Source organism: Schistocerca piceifrons, chromosome 2 (genome assembly GCF_021461385.2).
Source record: "Schistocerca piceifrons isolate TAMUIC-IGC-003096 chromosome 2, iqSchPice1.1, whole genome shotgun sequence".
NCBI lineage: Eukaryota > Metazoa > Arthropoda > Insecta > Orthoptera > Acrididae > Schistocerca > Schistocerca piceifrons.
In genome coordinates, this window is record NC_060139.1 from 269,915,364 (window position 1) to 269,935,224 (window position 19,861).

General features: G+C 46.1%; 1 protein-coding gene across 1 annotated transcript in view; it reads left to right on the forward strand.

Annotated features, from left to right (window-relative positions):
- The window catches only part of LOC124777014 (kielin/chordin-like protein), a 50,911-nt gene extending 50,082 nt beyond the window's left edge, over positions 1-829 (forward strand). Inside the window, exon 8 of the mRNA XM_047252264.1 lies at positions 504-829. Coding sequence (XP_047108220.1) covers positions 504-649 — 146 coding nt within the window. The 3' untranslated portion in view covers positions 650-829. The remainder of the gene's footprint in view (positions 1-503) is intronic.
- The last annotated feature ends 19,032 nt before the right edge of the window (positions 830-19,861 follow it).

A 19,861-nucleotide genomic window follows, 5' to 3' on the forward strand; every position in this document is an offset into this window, starting at 1 on the left:
TTACATGTTGCTTTCGATACTGAACGTCCCTTGGGCACTTTTTACCTCTATTAGTGTATGGTAGGCTGTCGCAGAAACTGTCCTAGACGATTTCACTGATTCTTACCTCTTGGTATGAAATCATACGTTTAAATTTTACTGTATTCACTGACGAATCAGTTTGAGTTTTGCAGTTTCTGCACGAGCAGACGCACTAGATAGAAGCGATTTATTTCATATCTTTGTGACCAACACACAAGAAAGTCACTAATTTACAGAAACAACTGAATATCAGTCGCACCTCCATCAACAGTGTAGACACGTTCATCGCCCATTATGCGTTGGTATTAAGTATTTTGTGTTCTTGATGATGTCTGAAGTGCTGTCTTTATTTGTGCATGCGTGCGTGTCTTTTTGTGTGTGTGTGTGTGTGTGTGTGTGTGTGTGTGTGTGTGTGCGACTGGAACAACTATGCACGTATGAATGGTAAACAATAATGCACTCTCCTCTCCGTTACACTCCAGGTGGCCAGTGCTCTTTCGGAGAGCACGAACTGAACGTCGGCGACGAGCTACTTGTTGGCACTGACGGCTGCGTCAAATGCAGATGCGACGTTCCTCCATTCATAACTTGCACGCAGCGTCCTGAATGCGGCGGTTTCTTCCTTTGATACCTTGTACGCAGTTACCAGACCCTGAATGGGACGCAGAAGGTTTTAGCGTTTAGTTTTTAGACGTGTGTAAACGAGATTATGAATTACATGTCATATTTCGAAGAAAAATGTTAAACAATGAAATGTAATTACTGTGACAAGAAAAGTGAACTAATAAATCGTAAATGAAGTACTATATTCCCCTGTCTCAATACCACAGTGACAAAGTCATGCAAGACTATACAGGTTTAGTAAATTAACTATAATTTATAGTTCTTCGAAATGGCTATGTATGCAAACAGATAAATCAAGAGCACGTCTTCTAGCGACCGTATATTCTGCATTGACTAACTGAACTATTTTTGTACAGGCTATCCATTCTGGTGATTACTTGGAATGCGCACATTGCTCTCTGACGTGGTTTACCTTTCCTTCCTCCAAAATATGCATCAGATGCAGCGTGAGAACGTGGACAATTGTGGTTGGTGCTAGTGGAGTTTGGTGTTACATTGGTGGTGTTGTGGACCAGACTGGCAACAACTTCAAGTCCAACCCAGAGCTGTCACTTAGTCTATTGCGTGTAGCCATTTGCAGGGATATTAAGCGGAACGATCACAGGCGCTGAACTGTAGGTAAAGCGGGCGGCACATTCTCCATAAGGATACTGGGAGATTCTGTCTTTTGCGTACTGACTGCAAAGCTCTTGTACGTACCACCATAAAATTTCTAAGTGTGTGGGACCTGAATCAAATGGGGGTAACGGGGGTTATAATGGATGTCGACAAAGAGTGATGGCATGAACCGTCAGATTTGCTTGACTCATTGATGAATGTCCCAGAAATGTTGAAAAACATGGATCGGCAGACTCTTGAAGATAGCCACTTATAGGCACCAGTGGTCCTACGAAGGTCTACTTACAAAGTTTGAAGATCCAGAATTACTTGACGAAACTAGAAGTGTTTTTCATTCCCCTACATTTCGTTCCCGTGATGATCGTGAAGGCAACATTAGACAAATGACAGCGCGTACATTTAAGATGCCATTCTTCACAAGTTCAATACTCGATTGTGACTGGAAGAAATTCTAATATGTGATAGGATGCATAGTACCCTCTTCCGTCCACTGTACTGCGGTTCGCAATGTTTTTATGGATACGTAGACGTAGAGAAGGGATCACAGAAGTTTACGTCCCTCCTCCGTCCCCCCATTTGATTAAGGGAACGCAGTCAGTCTTAGAGCCACAGTGGAGTGGACTACACTACATGGGCAGATCCTGACTTCACCCGCCAAACACTGGCAACAGGAAATTTCTGCAGCGCAAGAATTAGAAACGCCGTCCACCGAATGCTAGGCGACCCTGACATGTGTCAGCATCCGCGACATTGCAATTAAAATGAAAACATCTAAAAGCGCTCAAAACTCGCATTTTAGAGCGACAGTATACTTGAAGGGAGATTTTCACGATGTGATACTCTGCTGGCTCAGTAAGAGAAAACGCTGCCTGCCTCATTATGAAATGTGACTTCATTCCTTCTTCAGACAGTGGAAAACGCAATATTCGTCTGTCGTATATGGAAGACCTGATGGAACACAGTCACAGCGGTGTACTCACAAAGGGACCGTGCCCACTCGTCATCACCGATTTCGTCCAGGGTCGACCACAAATGGAAGTGACAGAAAAGGAAATGTATTCGCAGCTATGAATATGAACCACCTCCGGCTGTCTATTGGAATGACGAAAATGAAAATTTCTGCCGGACCAGGACTCTAATCGGGATATCCCCGCTTTACGTGGGCGGTCGCCGTAACCGTTTCCTCTTATCTTTTTTTCTTTGCAAAAGAGGAGTGGGGCTCTATCCAGTGACCCAAACATTACGAACCATTTTTTAAGGTATTGGGTCGCGGGCAGAGTGAGCAGGGGTCGTCTATCGAGGCTTGGCCGCGATTTCCCCATCGCAGCTACGTGAAAAAGGAGAGGGGCGAGGGTTCGGCCTAAGACGAATAGTCTAAACGTTGTCCAGAAGCAGGATTTTATTTTATATTTATTCATTGATTTATTTATTTTATTTTTCCCTCTATATATACGACGTCACATTATGGCATGAAGAAAGAAAGGAAAAGTGAGGTCCGACTTCCGATAGGAAGAAAATAAACACCCACTCCGCTAGTAATTGCAGCTAAAGTCATCGCGACCGCTTCGACTATCCGAGTACGAACGACAGCCAGACGCAGACTTCCGTATGTCGTCAGCCACGTGTCACAACCTGCACTCGTACGTTCCGTATATTCCCGTGCAGGAAGGACGTTTTTATTGAGGATCAAGGACCTGCTACTGGCAAATGAGTGCGAAATAAAAGCGCTGTCTTAGTGAGAAGTACGATGCATGCATGATTGCATGTCCGAAGAAACATTTCATCATACTTCGTACTAACACAGGCGCTGATATTTCGCATTGGAAAGTGACAGAAGTGGGAGCTGCAGATGGGAAAGCATTTAGAAAAATTTACATTTCTCGCGCAACTGAGGCGAGGTATGAGCTTTTTCTGGTAGCATAGTTCATAGGCAGCGGTTGGCGCAGTGGAAGGGATGTGGAAATGTAATGCGAAGGTCGTGGGTGGGTTAGAGCCCCTACGCCCAAAGTGTCTCTTTTTAATATTTACCTTACGTACACTGCCAATAAATCTAAACAATGACCGCTATAGTATTGGAACAAGGCCGGTACCATTCCAATGCCGGTACCATTCCAAAGTACCGTTATCCATGATGGCGCCCATGACTTCAGAGACACAACCCCCCCCCCCCCACCCCCCCGGCTACATATACGCGCTAAGCATAACACCGCCACCATTCCAAAGCACCGTTATTCAACAACAAAAAGGTCGCACCCAGTGTATCCACCACGTGGTGCGTGTCAAGTTCCTATTGCCGTGGCGCGGTGCGAGAGAGAGAGATAGCGTCATCTCTCTGTCACACCCCCGCGCCTACATACACGCACTAGGCAGGACCTATATAAATCAGTGCACGGTCCACCTCACTCTCACACTGCTCGTATACTTCGTTCGTCCAGTACTTGTCACGTCTTCGTAATTAAACGTGCAAAAATGAAGCGTTCACGATCCGCCAGTGGCAGCAGCAGCAGCAGCAGCAAACGTGCTTATGTGGACGAAGTTCCCTCGTGGTTCTCGTCTGCTGTCCCGCTCGTCGTCAGCTGGCCAGTCGCCGCCACGAAGTGTAAATGCACTCACTAAGGATACGATATTTTATACATGATTACTTGTTGCCTAAACCACTTCCTCTTACGTCATCACGTACAATACATTACAATTATTTTACAGAAGACATTTCTTAAACAAAATTTTCAAAACAAAATTATAAAAACAAGCATGATGGTCTTTTCCTGTGGATAAAATAAACGTTTATTAATTTAGTCATCCCATCACCATATGGTCTCTAACTACTAATTTCTCTATTACTACTTTCTACAGTTGACGTCAACATGCTACTACTACATACCGTGACATTTTATAGTAAACTCCTTTCCCTGCCGTCGCTCAGTTGCTGCTATTATCTGTGAACAATTAAAAACATTTGTTGCACGTTATTGTAGGTTACTGTAACTCCGAATTTCTCCGATACCCCTTTGATGTTGTGCGTGTTTGACTGGTTATGGCATTGGTCTTCCGCTCCTAGCCTGCTTCTGTCTCTAAGCTCGATTCACGTCATGCTTATCTGTTGAACAAAACAAGAGTTAGGTTTGCACGTTACAGCAAGTAAAAATCAGTGATAGTGGTCAAGGTTCATGGCCGGACTTCAGAGCATCTATCTTTTATGGCGAACTTCATTATCTTCCTTTAAACTGAATGGCGTGTTGTTTTAGCGTCTCTGCTTAACTCAAATAGTTAAGCCCAGACTCGGCTAGCGTCGCTAATACGTCTCTACAACACTCCTACGGCGCAAATCATCAATAAGGTCTGTCGATCGTGCTATTTCGTGCGACCAGCCAACTGATTTACGTCTTTCTATGACGGCTCAAAACTCGCCTTTTCACACAACATCCTCATCGCTCCCATTACGAATTATCCATGTTTGGAGCGTCCCTATCGCCTAATTGCGATTGACTGGCCACCGGAAAATCGTTTTGATCACCGTACTCACACTAGCAACACAAGTGAGAAAACAGGTGCGTATCGAACACTACTGCGTCGGACAGACCACCTCATAATTATCACCCGAAACACCCACTATCGCTATACGCTAATAACGCAACGGGTGGGTCCTGAACACTACCGCGTCGGACATCACACCCTGCGCTCGTCTCAAGAAACACAACACATTGGGTGGGACGTAACGTCCACCTACCACATGACAACACGCTCAAGACACCCCAAATCCATCCACCACAGATCCAGATTTTGTCCTAAAAGTTCTCCTGTCCAATAGCCATGCCATAAAATTTTGTATAGGAAGTTATCTACATAATATAACCCCTTCTATAATTAATCTAATACCTCTAAATATCGTTTGTGTCATAGCTAAAACAAGTTTTCTATACTAAGCGACCCAGTGGTCCCCATACAACAAAATTTAATATCAAACACATAATATACACACAATCCATACCAAAATAAGACAAGCACATAAAAATAGCAAAATAAATACACACAACATAAAACAAATAATCAAAAAAAACAAATAAAACACTCCCTATACTAATACAAACAAACATCGCCAACAAATCACAAAAATCTAATCTAATTATACACTACTTTGTTCCCGGCCACGTTCTTCCGCTGCCGAGTGTGCCGCCCTAGTCATTCTTGTCTGTTTTGCGCAGTTTGCGTACGGCCAGGGTTCGCCGGATGTATTTCGATTATTTGTGCAGTTTCTGGATTGCGGTCTTCACTCGCTCTCCACTTCAGCACTGGTTGATCCCTTCCATTTTGATTGGCTGGGTTCCAGTTATTATTACCCTGGTTCCACCTACGTTCCTGTGGCGGAAAATTTTGTCGTCTATTATCACGCCACTGTGGGTTGTTTCCCCTATTGTTACCGTTACCGGCACAGTTTCTGTTTCTCTCTATATTCGCGTCTTCGCCTTCCTCATGCGGTTCCCTTTGCTTCTTCTTCTCACGCACCTGCTGCTCGTTATAGGCAAACTCCAGTTCCCTAAGAACGCCCTTAAATGCTTCTACGTCATTTCCGCATCTGCCAGCTAGCGTCTGCTGATATGTAAGTGGCAACTTCATATAGCATACGCGTATAATCTCCCCAGGGCTGCACGGTTCGTCGAGATACTGATTCTTTCAGCACTGTAATTTTTCCTCCTATCTATGTAATTATGTAGTTATGTAGTTCTCAATTCGTTCGAGTAATCAATCATTCATAATAGGAAACACAATCATAACTCAGTCACTCAAAAGATTCAGAAATTTTACTTGTTAGAATGAAATCAGGCGATGATTCTTCTTCTCTGTGGGCTCGTGCTTTGCGGCAGTCTGCTAATCTGTACAAATAAAATGCCTCGTAATTTTGGGAGCGTTCTACAATCAGTTGGGAAACCTCAGATCAAGCGGATATTTGGCTTTGATGAAGTTTAACCTTCCGAAGAAGTAATGGAGCTCTTGGATTATTAAATGCAGGTTCGTATCTAGTCTTTCGGAAGTTCCGTTCTGATTAACAACTACGCAATATATCGATCAATATCATTAATTCTCAAATGTCAAATACACACCTTTTTGTATGAAGGAGCAATATATATATTTCCTTTTAATCATACAATTTCGTATCAGTTATCTTTTGTCATAAATCCCAATATTCAGATTACAATTCTTCAAACAATGCTCAGGCTAATCGGCACGAAGATAATCTCGGAAGCTTTTTTTCTAACAACCACCAGAGAGAGTACTACAGAGAATAATTATGCGCTCATGGCATAGCTATTGTATGAAACTACTTTGCGCATGGATTCTGCGAGTATGGAGATAGAAAATTAGTAAACGTCATTCAAGGGTAGAATAGTATCAGAATAATTCATAGAATATAGAGAGATATTACAGCATGTTCTCAAAACATTTCAAAACACTTCGGAAACCTGAGCTCTCGAAGTCGCGTGTCATAAGGATTTTCTGTTTAATTCTGTTTTGGGTCTCCTTTGACCAATATCTGCTCATAAATGCGTCGTGACACTCTTGGTACGTTCTGCAACCTTTACCAACACTACGCATACTTTCCACTGATGCACCTTCCAAGTGCCCACACACAAAGTCAAGTTTGTACATTAATGGCCACTGTGGTGGTAACGTTAGATCAAACTGTCCAATGAACGTTTTTGGATGTAACGTATTATTATCATCCTTATAGTGCTGGAACTTGCGTAGCGACAGAAAGTGTTTAAATCAAACTGCCTAGTTTCATCTTTCTGCGGTGGCGTTTCGATGTTTTCATAAACTACCTCCGTGTGCGCCTCCTGGATGTCCTGTGGCTCTTGCAAGTGCGAGGTGGATCGCCTCAGCGGGTAGCAATTGCTTGCGCCAGTTGTTCTGGTACTGAACTCCGCCTCCGGCAAATCACTTATCACACGCGGTACCTCCGTACGTGTGACTCGCGGTTCATAGCTGCCCTGACGTTCTAACGGTCTGGTTTCCAGCATGCGTGCTTCATTATCACGTCGGTTCACAGCTCCTGTGACAGATACTGTGTCCCGTTGCCGTACTTCCGAGGTTGCCTCTTCCGTGGATACAGTCTGAATATCGGCTCCAGTTTGTCCTGTATTTGTAGAAGTTCTGTCGACTGACAGTGCCTCTAACCCGCTCTCGATTTGTCGTTTAACTTCGGCAAATTCTGCCATCAGTGGTGCCTCTCCGGCTTCCTCCTTCCTGCTCGACTCGTGTCTGCAGCTTATTTATAACAGTTTTGCCGACCTTGGTCGTGTTCTCTGTGACCTCCTTCGTTTCTCTCGCTATTCTCTTGGCTCTCCGCGCAGTTAGTTTCGCCTCATTGGCGGTTCTTTTCGCGCCGGCTATCTCTCGCTCTAACTTCTCGCGCAACGCCTTTACTTCATCCTTCACACCGCATGTTTCACGCTTTATGATGGCAAGCTGCGCCCGGATTTCCTATCTACACTCCTATATGCTGCTCTGTGTTTCTTCACTGATTCTTTCCAGACTAGCTTGCCTCTCGTTTCTACACGTTTCAATTATTTCCTGCATCACTTTCGTACTAGCGTCTATCTTCTGCATCATACGCTCCAAGAATCCAGCGATACCTGAACCGTCAACCGCCAAGTCTCCCCTTTCCGCATGATAACTACTGTCATGACTTGCAGGTGATCCCCTGCTCATTCTTTCGTCTCCTGTCGAGTAAGGTCCAAACCCTACTCGGTACGACAGTGTCGGACTATTCCGTTCCGATCCTCCTGTACGTAACCCATTCATGCTTCTCGTGGGCGACGTTTGCCCCCGCGGTGACACACTGCCGAACTCGCGCGTGAGTATCACCAGTTCAATGGGCCTGATTGCACCTTTTGGACTCGCCAATGGCCCACCAATCCCTGCATCATGCTCCATGTTGTCCGGTGACGCCATGCGCTCTGTTCATTCCCGATATTAGCTATTTTCTCTTTCGAATTCCGCTGCCGCTAATTCGTGTAAGCTGTCGCTGCTTCCTCTCTTGACTGCCATTCTGTCAACCCCTGTTGCGCCCTGAACTGTCTCCATTAAGCGTGCCTTAGCCCACGTAATCAGCTATGTTTCCTTACCCACTAACGTTATACACTAACAAAACTTTACACACAAAATACGCATTATAATCATTAACTCCCAATATCTCTACAATATTCACAAACAGGTTACCCAACAAATCTTCCCGATCTCTGAGGATCCTATTCCTAACCAATTACTCTCATTATTTCCCTAATCCAAAATATTTATTCAATCTGTGACAAAACACAGAACATGAAACAACACAGTAATCCCAACAACAACAAATTAACGACGCGCCAGCAATACATAGAAACAATGAAACAAATACACAGCATAAATACACAAACACAAATATAAATAATTTACCGCTCACAAATAACTGCCGCCGTGATTACTGATCAGAAGATTACAGCTGTCTACACATCCTAGGCAGGGTCAGCCACGTGGAAGGGGTTCCTTTCAATAAAATGCTGATTAGGGACCCTAGGCAGGTGAGCCAAATGTCGGGGGCTTTAACATGCATGCTTTTACTTGTTCACTTTGCCTACTGGATCGGGTCGCTGGCTCTGGCTGAAGGCCTGTTATGAGACCCAACCTGTTAATTAAAACTGCCCCTTTACTAATTTTGATTAATATTTAATAATTAAATAGTGTTCAGGGAACTGATCACTACTAAACAAACAAGGATAGCATTGAACACATTAATTTAACGATAATCTTCCTAACATCAAAGTGAGCAAAAACACCTTTATAATTGATAAAATGAAGCTAGTAATGGCAATGGCCCTTAAATTCCAGAACTAACACTTAAGGTCGGATAACACGTCTGTACTTGTTATTTTCTACTCTCTCACCTTGTCAGACGGCATAAAATACTTCAGACAAACCTACTTCAATTTTCAGTAAGAGCGTGGCTGGAAAACTGAGCTCTGGTAATCACAGGCATGCGTAATATCGGATTAAATGCCGAAGCTGAGCATCAAGTTACCAAATGCAGCATCGTGGACAGGTCAGCAAGCTGCCGATGGCGTCTGCGTCGTCGAGGAGCCTCAATTGCAACAAAATGAATTTATTTTCGCGAACAGGTCTCCTGTTCGTAAACGCCTATTCAAAAGCTAATTCTGCTTTCTTTCCAATCGTCTCGCACTCGTTAAGATGGGACTCACCAGCCCAAAGGCGGAATCCAGTAACGTCTTTAATAAAGTATGGCTCAATGAAATTGCTCTGCTCCTGTCTCATTCCTGTGAGACAGTAGTTCCAACCGTAATTAGCGGAATCAGCCTGTCTCTAACAGTAAAACATGGCAGTACCCCTAACTGAATACTAGTTTCAGTTGCAGCTGGCAGACCTATTCAAAGTTCTGCACAGCACACTGAAAAGAATTTACTCTCCTACAGCAGAGCCGAAAGCACGACGTCCGCTCGCTACAGGAGCTAAGACGCTTCTCTCGATAACAGCTCCAAAAGCTTCCTTCTGCAAAAATCAGCACCCCTACGCTATTTTTCGAGCTGGCCAATCCCGTGGCTCTAGACCAGCACAGTTTGCTCCCACTATTATTTCCTGGCTTCTTCCAGCCAATTAAAACATTCTGCTCCTTACTGCGCCTAGAATGTTCTGGAACAAACTGAAACTCCGTTCAAAATTGAACCCACCAATCGTGTCTCTCTGTTCGCCCTCGCGCGGGAAAAGGTCATTGCACAAGCTTAACCGCGTTTCTTAGAAAGCCCCAGAAAACGTTAAGATTCGTGGGAAGGCTCCCTTAGGCGCCAGATCATCTCGACATAGTGGCGTGGGCGTAACGTCCAGCGCCAACGAGGCGCCGTCCCTCGAAGCCCTGCCTGTGTTGTCCGTGCAATGGGTGCCTACCTGCTCCGGCGGCGCGTCTCCCCCAGTGGGACGCTTTCGCATGCCGACTCGTAATGGTCGGTTGTAAACTTCCGCACCCCTCTGCCCTGCATTTGAGCGGTGCCGCTCGTCCGCTCCAACCAAACTCCGTGAAAATATTACCCGAACCCCGACTTCATGCAACATGCGAATTTCTTGAAGTTAATACGCATCTTATGCCGTCTGATACTCCCTATATTAGTTACAATAGACTGATTGCCTGATAAATAACATTATAACCGGTATCTAACTCGTCTTTGCAACAATTTTTATATTACAGTAAAGTGCAAAATACTGCTACCTCACAATACCACAGTGCCCTGTGTGGTTAGCCGCTACGATTTGCTACCCATCCCCCCCCCCCCCCCCCATCACCCCCTTGTCTATCGTGGATTCCTACCCAACAAATTAAATTATACGTTATTACCTTGACAAGGGCACCTGTAAGAAAAGAGAGGTACAAGTGAGAGCTGACGGCACTACGCTGAAGTGATTACCAAATTTGCAAACGTGAAATGTAGGAAGAGAGAGGCTTAGGCACCGCGACGACAATGGAATGCTTCCAGGCCCGGGGGAAGACTGCAGAGGTAAGCATCCAGTTGAAGAACGCCGCCAGGTGGACGACCGCCGACCAGGGCAGATGCTTCAGGATCCTGCCCGTGATTTCATCCTTGCCAGGAGCTTTAGATGTCGGAAGTTGCCAGATGCCTTCATGGACTTCCTCTGGGGTGATACTGGGGACATGGCCTTCATCTTCGGCATCGTCGGTTCGAAGGAGCTCAGCGACGTCTCTATGGATGCTGTCAACGCGCTGGGGGGTCACTCGATCCTGCAGGGGGCGAAGATTCTGCTCAAACACGTCCGCGATCATGTTGGCTTTGTCCGCTGGGCTGTACGCCGTCCTGCCATCGACGGAGAGGGGTGGCATCCTGGAGCGCCGGTTCGTCAATTGACGGAGGGACTGCCAGCCTAAAGGATCCGGCGTGAAGGACCGAAGTTTGCTCGCCCAGAGCAGGTTGCGGTGGTCAGCAATTCCTGCTTTAATATCGCGACGTAATTGGTTGATCCTCCTCTTCAAGCCAACATCACGAGTGATCCGTCATTCCCGATTTAACCTGTTTCTAGTGCGGATCATATCGAGGATATGTCGCGGCAGATCAGGCATCCGAAGAGCGGGAGGCCTCGGCGGTGGGGTGGAGACGTGCAGCGCGTCACTGATGGCATCCGTAAGGCGGTCAATTGTGTCTTCAACGACTTCCTCGTCGTCGGGCATGACGGCGTAGTCCACATGGTCGCGGAATCGATTCCAGTTAGTTCTGCGAAGTTGAGGCGTCCTAGGGTATGTGCCGGGACGACCCGCAGACGAAATAACACTGGCAGATGATTCGAGATTAGCTCGTGAATCACCTCGGCGTCGAGGAATTGCGGGAGGCCCTTGGTGATGGCTATATCAATCACATCCGGTCTGCCAGACGACGGGTAGCACGTAGGCCCCTCGGGTCCGCAGGCATAGGCATTGACTTCTTCGAGAGCCTGGAGGAGTCGGCGGCCGCTATTGTTGGTGTTCAGCGAATTCCAGGCAGCAAGCTTTGAATTCAGATCCCCGGCAATGAAGAGCTTCTCAGGATGGCGGAGGAGAGCCCGAGAATCTTCCAGGTCCAAGACACGGCGCGGACTGCGGTACACCGAGGTAAATGTGATGGGCCCTGTATGGGTGTCGACAAGGATCGCCGTCGCTTCGATGAACTGCGTGGAGGGCGGCCGGGCAGCATAGTGCTTGATGGAACGTTTGACGAAGATACCGGTGCCTCCGCCCCAAGTCGGTCTGTCCGTTCGATAGCAGCAATAATTAGGAATATTGCTCCGTATGTCCGGTTTAAGAAACGTTTCATTGACCATGCAGATGTCAATATTATGGTCAGTCAGGAAGTGCTGAAGTTCTCGCAGGTCGTGTGCCAGATTGTACGCATTGTATGCAACGATGCGGACGTCGTCCAGTCGAGGCACTCTAGCCATGATGTGGCGCAGCTGAAGCATCATGAGTTGCCTGGACGGCTCTGTAGATCTTCGATTCCACGGTGGAGGCGATGAGCGCTGCCAGTTGCGCAAGCTGTTTTGTGACTTCTGTCAGCGTAGACGTGACTTGGGTAAGGAGCCCAATCTGCGTCTGTAGCTCCGATGGCATGGGAGGCCGCCCAGTCGCAGCCGGAGGCGTGTGAGAAGCAGGTGGCAGAGGTCCCTGTGCGTCCGCGTTCATTGATGCAGCTGTGGGGGGCGGTCGCCGCACGGCATCTACCTTGCGGACACTCTCCCGAAGTTTAGCCGAGCGCCGTTCCATCAGAGCCGGCCAAGTCCTCTTGTCCATATTCGGCGGGGGCTGACGGCGGCGACGACGCTCCACAGGCAGAGTAGACTTCTGGATTGGGGGAAGACCACGCTGGCGTCTGCTCTCCTGTTTGTGTTTACTGCAGGAGCGGTAATTCACTGGATGTGTCCCACCACACAGGCTACAGATGGGCGGGTCTTACAATTTGCGGGTGCATTCCTTGCTGGTGTGTCCGTCACCACACCGCACACACATGGGAGGCATAGTGCACAGCAGGGAAACGTGCCCAAATCCCTGACAACGGAAGCATTGTGCAGGGCCTCTCGATTTACGCAGTTTCTCAATCGTCACACACAGGTTGTAAAACCGTGTGACTTGAAATACTGCTCGGTGGGTAGGCGTATCAGGCAAGATAACCACCCTGTGGCCAGTAAGTTGATTGGTGCCCGGCATCCTGTGAAAGTCCACGCGCGTGGCAACGAACCCCACGGACTCAAGCTCTTCCTTGACGTCTTCATTTTGCAGGGACTTCGGGACTTTCTTGATCAGAACCTTGATAGTCGGTGGCCGGACAGCTGGAAACGTGTTGTTAGGGATGCATCACGTCCCAACTTCTCCATGACAAGGACGTAGTCGTTAGTCGCTGACAGATTGAGTTTCAGCGTGTCCTCGCCGGTTTGCTTGAGGTGGAAAGGCTGTGTACAATGCTGCCGGAGCCAGTCACGAAACTGCTTATAGTCACCCGTAAAGTGCATCACTATGGGCGGCACCTTCTGCTGAACTGGTGGCGGCTGTTGGTCGGCGTTATTCATTTCAGCGTCGTGGTCGCCTCTTTGCTGTCGCGCCTCTTGAGACGCGCTTCTTCATCCATCACGCTGCCTTTGTCGGTCCGTTAAAGAAGCGGCTGCTTCTTCCAATGTTGCCCCAGTGCCCTGCAGTGGTTCGAAAGCATTGGAGACAGGGAGCTCCCTAGCAACGATAAGGCGGTGCCGCCGCGCCTGGCGCTTCTTCGGTGGTTGTTGAAACCCATCCTCCTGTGCGTCCCACCTCGAGGAACGACTTGCTGGGGAGCGATCTCGGAGGGGCCCTCTAGAACCATCTTCTAGTTGATGTCGGCGTTCACGCGCATCTACGAAGCTACTAGCGTCGGATTCCGAAGAAAATTCCATATCGGCGTCCGTGTGCTGCTCTGCACATTCGGTACTACCCCTCGGGGCAGGTTGGTCCGTCATGGGCGCGCCAGCTGATGGCGGGGCGGCCGGCGGAGCAAGCCCCACCGGACCGCGGCCGGCCGGCGCAGGCGCTGCCGTCATCGAAGCGGCGGTCGCGCGATCGCACAGTAGCGTGTCCATGCAGCTCGACATCACTAACTCGACTGGTGCTGTCCGATACTGATTCCATTGTGGAACGAGTCCATGCCTTAGGCGTTCCCTCTGAGGTCCCCGCCGACTCTGGTGCTCTGCCCGTGGTGTGCGCCGACCAATAGTAACGGCTGTAGCGTTTTCTTCTAGCTGCGGCTGTTCCGGACGCTGTGCGCGTACTTTGCGGCTATTATCCGTTGTCAATATAGCTAAATTAAGTTCTGAATGGCGTCCACCCTGTGCTAGACATTTTATCTGACGATTGTCATCATTCGAGTCGTTCAGTGTATTCTACAAAAATGAATACTCTCTCGAGATGTTCAAAAGGCGCTGCGCCCTGTTTCGCCACCGGAGGTTCCTGAAGAGATACAAGAAGAAACGCAGAAGGTTGCACATTTGCCATATGTTGGGCCGATATCTGCCAAAATCAGCAGAATTCTCCTCAAACATAACACTGAAAGCGAGTTCCATCCATCCACCAAGATTAAGGATCTGTAAGGCAGTGTGAGGGATGACCTGCATCTACAGAAACCGGGCGTTTACCACTTACCATGAGAATGTGGGATGGCATACATCGGCCAAACGACCAGGACAGTTGACATCAGGTGCAGACAGCACCTAAAGCACACCAGACTGAGACAAGCGACCAAACCAGCGACTGCCGAGCGTTATTTAGAACTCAATCATTCTATGAAGTATAATGATGCCAAGATTTTAACGTAATCATCGAGATACTGGGACAGCATCATCAAAGAATCTAATGAGATAAAGGCCGCGGAGAATGTCATTAACCAGGACACCGGCTTCCAGCTGAATTCGGCTTGGAGTCCAGCACTCGATCTTCTGAAGACGCAACGTAGGCAACATCGAGACACCAGGGGACACAAGTATAGAGATGGAATAAGGGATAACAGACGAGTACATGTAACAAAGGTCGTACGTGAAAAGGTACCTCATTCAACAGACACAATATCTGAGGGCGTTCTTCCGAGTCTAGCGACAGTTGGAGCAGAATCGATCTGAAATGAGACTGCAGTCGCTCCTGGGGAACAAGAACTTCGAACGAAACGCCTAACACGGCAAACCACGGTAACAGAACGTCTCAATTCACATGTAGGACTCAAATGACGACAGTCGGCAGATAAAACGTCTAGCAGAACTTGGACGTCATTCAGAACTTAATTCATCTATATTGACAGCGGATAATAGTCACAAAGTATGCACACAGCGTTCGGAACATCCGCGGCTAGGAAGAAAACGCTACAGCCGTTGCTATTGGTCGACGCACACCGCGGACAGAGCACCAGAGTCGGCGGGGACCGCAGAGGGAACGCCTAAGGCATAAATACTGGACTTGTTCCACACTGGAATCAGTATCGGACAGCACCTGCAGAAGAGTGCAAGTTAAGCAGTTGAAATATGGTGCAGGAAAGACGCGAATAACCGGCAGAAACGAGATTACCATGACAACACCTCGCCGGGAAAGCCTGAAGAATTAATACTAATCTCATTTGTCTGGTGTGATGAAGACTGACTTGTAGGAGAAGAAATTTCGTCTGTTACCTAAGCCGTGGAGGGGTCAAAGAAATCCATAATTGTACGGCGAGATTATCATCCAGTATTAAAGTGGTTCCCCCACAAACATACTCGTCAGTGCAATCCTGCAATGTCTGTTTTCATAGTAAGCTGAGGAATTTGATCAAAAATTTTCATTACTGCTCTTACATCACCGACAGAAAAAGAAGAAATCACATTTCGAGAACAATGCCAAAAAATACATACCACTGTACGTCACCAGCTTTCCTTGCCAACATTTATTCACCAAATGCATTAAGTGTTGTTTGCTGTCAAATTTTCCGCTGAGAGAGAAGGTTATACGAATGTAAACGAAGCTTGTATTTTTATAGAAACATTAAAAGAACAATTTAAATATGAAAATGTGGCGTTTATAAAACGTGCCAGATGCCGAGGAAATTAGTGCTGCCTGCTATCACCACAGCAAGTATCTATCAGCGCTTGTAAAGTAATTAAAGTTTCTAATTTTTACACGAAATTCTCTTGTACGACTTACAATCCCTTCATGGAAATTATGCGTTATCCTAAATTTTCGTAGACCTTTTCTTTTCATGCCTTCTATGACCGGTGTGGATATTACCGAACTATCAGTTTAATAAGTCAATGTGTCAAAATACACACACAGATCTTTCAGGGAGGAATGCAAAAAGTGATAGAAGCCGACCTCGGGGAAGGTCAGTTTGGATTCCAGAGAAATGTAGGAACACGCGAGACAGTACAGACCATACGACTTCTCATAGAAGATAGGTTAAGTAAAAATCTACGGTAATCTACGTTTATAGCATTTGTAGACTTGGAAAAAACTCTTGAAAAGATTGACTGGAATACTCTCTTTGGAATTATGGCGGTAATAGGGGTCCAATACAGGGAGCAAAAGGCTATCTACAACTTGTACAGAAACCATACCACAGTTATAACAGTCGATGGGACGAAAGGGAACCAGTGGTTGAGAAGGGAGTGAGGCAGGGTTGCAACCTATCCCTGATGTTACTGAATCTGTACACTGAACAATCTGAAAAGAAGACTAAAGAAAAATTCGGAACAGGAATTAAAATTCAGAGAGGAGAAACAAAAACTCTGGTGTTTTCCGGTGCCTGTAACTCAGTCAGAGACAGCAAAGAGCTTCGTAGGGTATTTGAACGTAATGTTGAGTGTCCTGAAAGGAGGATATAAGATTAACTTCAAAAAAGCGAAGCACGAATAATAAATAATAGTCGAATTAAAGCAGGTGATGCTGTGGGAATTTCATCAGGTAACGAGACACTAAGAGTACCAGATGAGTTTTGTTAGCTGGCCAGGAAAATACGAGGGTTGGAACTTTAATAGTGGCAACTATTTATTTACAGCTCGTACAATATAATTCGTGTTTCAAAGTTTTAATGACCTTCAAAGTAGTCACCAGCATTGTGTAGAACCCATTGCCAGCGATGTGGAAGTCGTAGGATACTCTTAGTAGTGCCAGTTGTCAGTAACAGCTTGCACTGTACGTGCTTGAGCATTGTCCTGCAAAATGATGATCAGGTCCTGCAGGAAGTGTCATAACTTCTGTCTCTAAGCTGGTCGTAGGTTGCGTTCCAAAAATGAACTGCACAGGGACAGAAGTGATGAGACTTTCAGCAAGGCCTGACCATCGTTTTGGAGGACAATGCTCAAGCACGTACAGTGTTACTCATTTGTTTGACTGATGGGGCTGATAAGTGCTGTACCACACAATATCAGTATGTACTCAGAATGACAAAGATTCCGATGATCTTCACAGTGATAGCGAATATGGAGCTCCTACTTGTACGCCTTCCTACACTCTGAGGACGCAAAGAAAAAGTCTTGAACAGAATCATACTGCTCTTGATAGTGGTGGCAAAGCGTTATTGCAAATATTAAACGAAAGATGAAAATGCCAGCTTCGCGTTGCCAATTGTATGCTCACTCCAGTCTCTTGCCCCAATTGAAAAACTTGGTGCTGAGATTAATATGTTAAGTATTTTCAAACAGTTATTAGCGAAAAGTCATTTTCAAATTACTTCACAAGCAGCTGAAACAGTTTCCTGTCAACTTCGTCATCTTCTACAGCTCATCGTCCACAGTCCAGTTTTCCAGAACAGCCGGTGACAAACTAAATTATTTTTCACGTATTGGCGGCGATGATTCATCATCGATTTTGTCAAGGGTATTTGAGACTCAGTACATGAACATTTTCTCTGTCGACATATATAATTTTTTTCGAAACATCGACGGCCGGTTATGATGTATACCATCGACAGCGTTACAAAGCGACGAGAACGAAATTTTGTCGGTCGATTTTACGGTTAAGTCTAAAGGTTTGAAATACTTCCAGAATACTCGTCTACTATTAACACAACACTGAGTAGCTACTGATGAGACCTTTATTAGTCCATAATACTTTCCATCATCGTTATCCCTCTTCATCGACAGTCTGTGGATCCGGTAACATCACGGAGGATGAAAACCGTACGCGGCGATCTGTGCCGCTGTTCCACAGAGTAAAGACGCCGAGGCAAGCCGGCCGCATCCACCCTCCGCAGCAGAGCCCCTTGGCTGAGCCGAAGCAAATTAAATCCGCCTTCCGCCCCGAACTGCTCGCTACGACGGCGCCGGCCGGCAGAAGTTGTGCCGCAATCTGCAGCTACGGCTCTAGATGTGGGGGCGTGGCTCACGACGCCCCTCCACGAAAGAAACTCCCGGTTTTCCTGCTTCTCTTAAATCCTATTATCCTATCTCGTCACTGGAGGTAGCGAAACCGCAACGTAACTCTCTTGAAACTGTGTGCCTAAAACAAGCGGAACTGCGCACGTAAGCATACATCCAGGATTCTGATCCACTTCGGCCGAGCTGCTATAACCGGATAAGAGTAACTGATTGACAGCTAATTATTTTTCAAGACAGTAACAAGTAACCGGAGAACGAGGTTGGTAGAGTCGCCTCTTTTCTTCGTCATACAATGGAGGGTTTCACAATACAACCCGAAAGAATTCTCGGCAGCTCTTTTCTTCGTGTTTGACACATCGCTCTGTGGACATCCATTACCACTGACAGAGTACCTGTTGTGAACAGTTTTCGTCAAATGCTTTGTTTGTGCTAACTTTTTATAGAAATGTCTGTAACTAACAGAGAAAGCAGGCAGAAAGCGATCACACTATTTCGATGCTACAATGCGAACTCAGCGTCGCAGGTTAACGAGTAACGTACGACGAATGTCAGTGTTGAATTGCCTCGCAGTTTTGACGTGGCCGTATTGGGCGTGCGGGCAGCAGCGAACCGACAACAACGTCTGCTTCTGTGTCCATCTGTCAGTTCTCATACAGCTCATCTGGACTTCGTGGGATTTACATAACAGTACTAAAGACTTCTTTCCATATAATAAACAGAGTCTTTTCTGAAATAAGTAATGCATCACTAAATCAGGGCATTTTTCCAGAGGCACTAAAATATGCCATAGTTAAACCGCTCTGTATGAAAGGCGATAGGAGAGCTGTTAATATCTAGCAACTCATTTCACTACTGATACATTTTTCTAAATCCTTGAGAAGATTATCTGCTCTAGAATAGTATCCTACCTGGAAACGAATAATATCCTCCCTATATCACACTTTTGATTTCAGAATAGTTGCTCAACTGTGAATGCCATTTACACATACGCCAACTTTTAAAAATACTTTATAACAAAATACAACCAGCTGGTATTTTCAGTGAGCTGTATAGAGCATTTCACAGTGTGAGTCACACTTCTCTCCTGGAGTTGATAGTATAACAAACCAATGACATATCTAAGTAAAAAGTACGCAGAAACATATGCTTAATAGTTCAGCCAACGTAAACAGAGCAGATTCTGTTGGCTGAGAAGAAATCACTTGCGGCATTAGACAGGGCTCAATCTTAGGTCCACCACTGCTTCTCAAGTATGTAAGCGATGTTCCATCTAATACAAAAAAGCTGAAGTTAGTTTTGCAGGTGACACTAGTATTGTAATCAATACAAACATATATATAACAAAAGAAGAAATGCTAAATAACGCTTTTAGAAGTACTATTGAATGGTTTTAAGCTAGTAGCCACACTATCACTTTCATACAGCCCCAAAATATTCAATTCTTCGCATCTAGAGACACTACACTAATGATAAATGGAAATGTCAAAAAAATTTTGGGTCCATATGTATGAGAATTTAAACTGAAAAAAGCACTTTATAACTAGTGACAGAACTTAGTTGAGCCACATTTTCAATTCGAAGAATTGGAAATATTATGGAGAGACATACTTTGAACGTTTTCATTCAATAGTGTCATATGGACTAACGCTCTGGGGTGACTAACCTTAGGAAACATAGTGTTCATCGCTCAACAACTGGCCGTAGGAATAACCTGTGG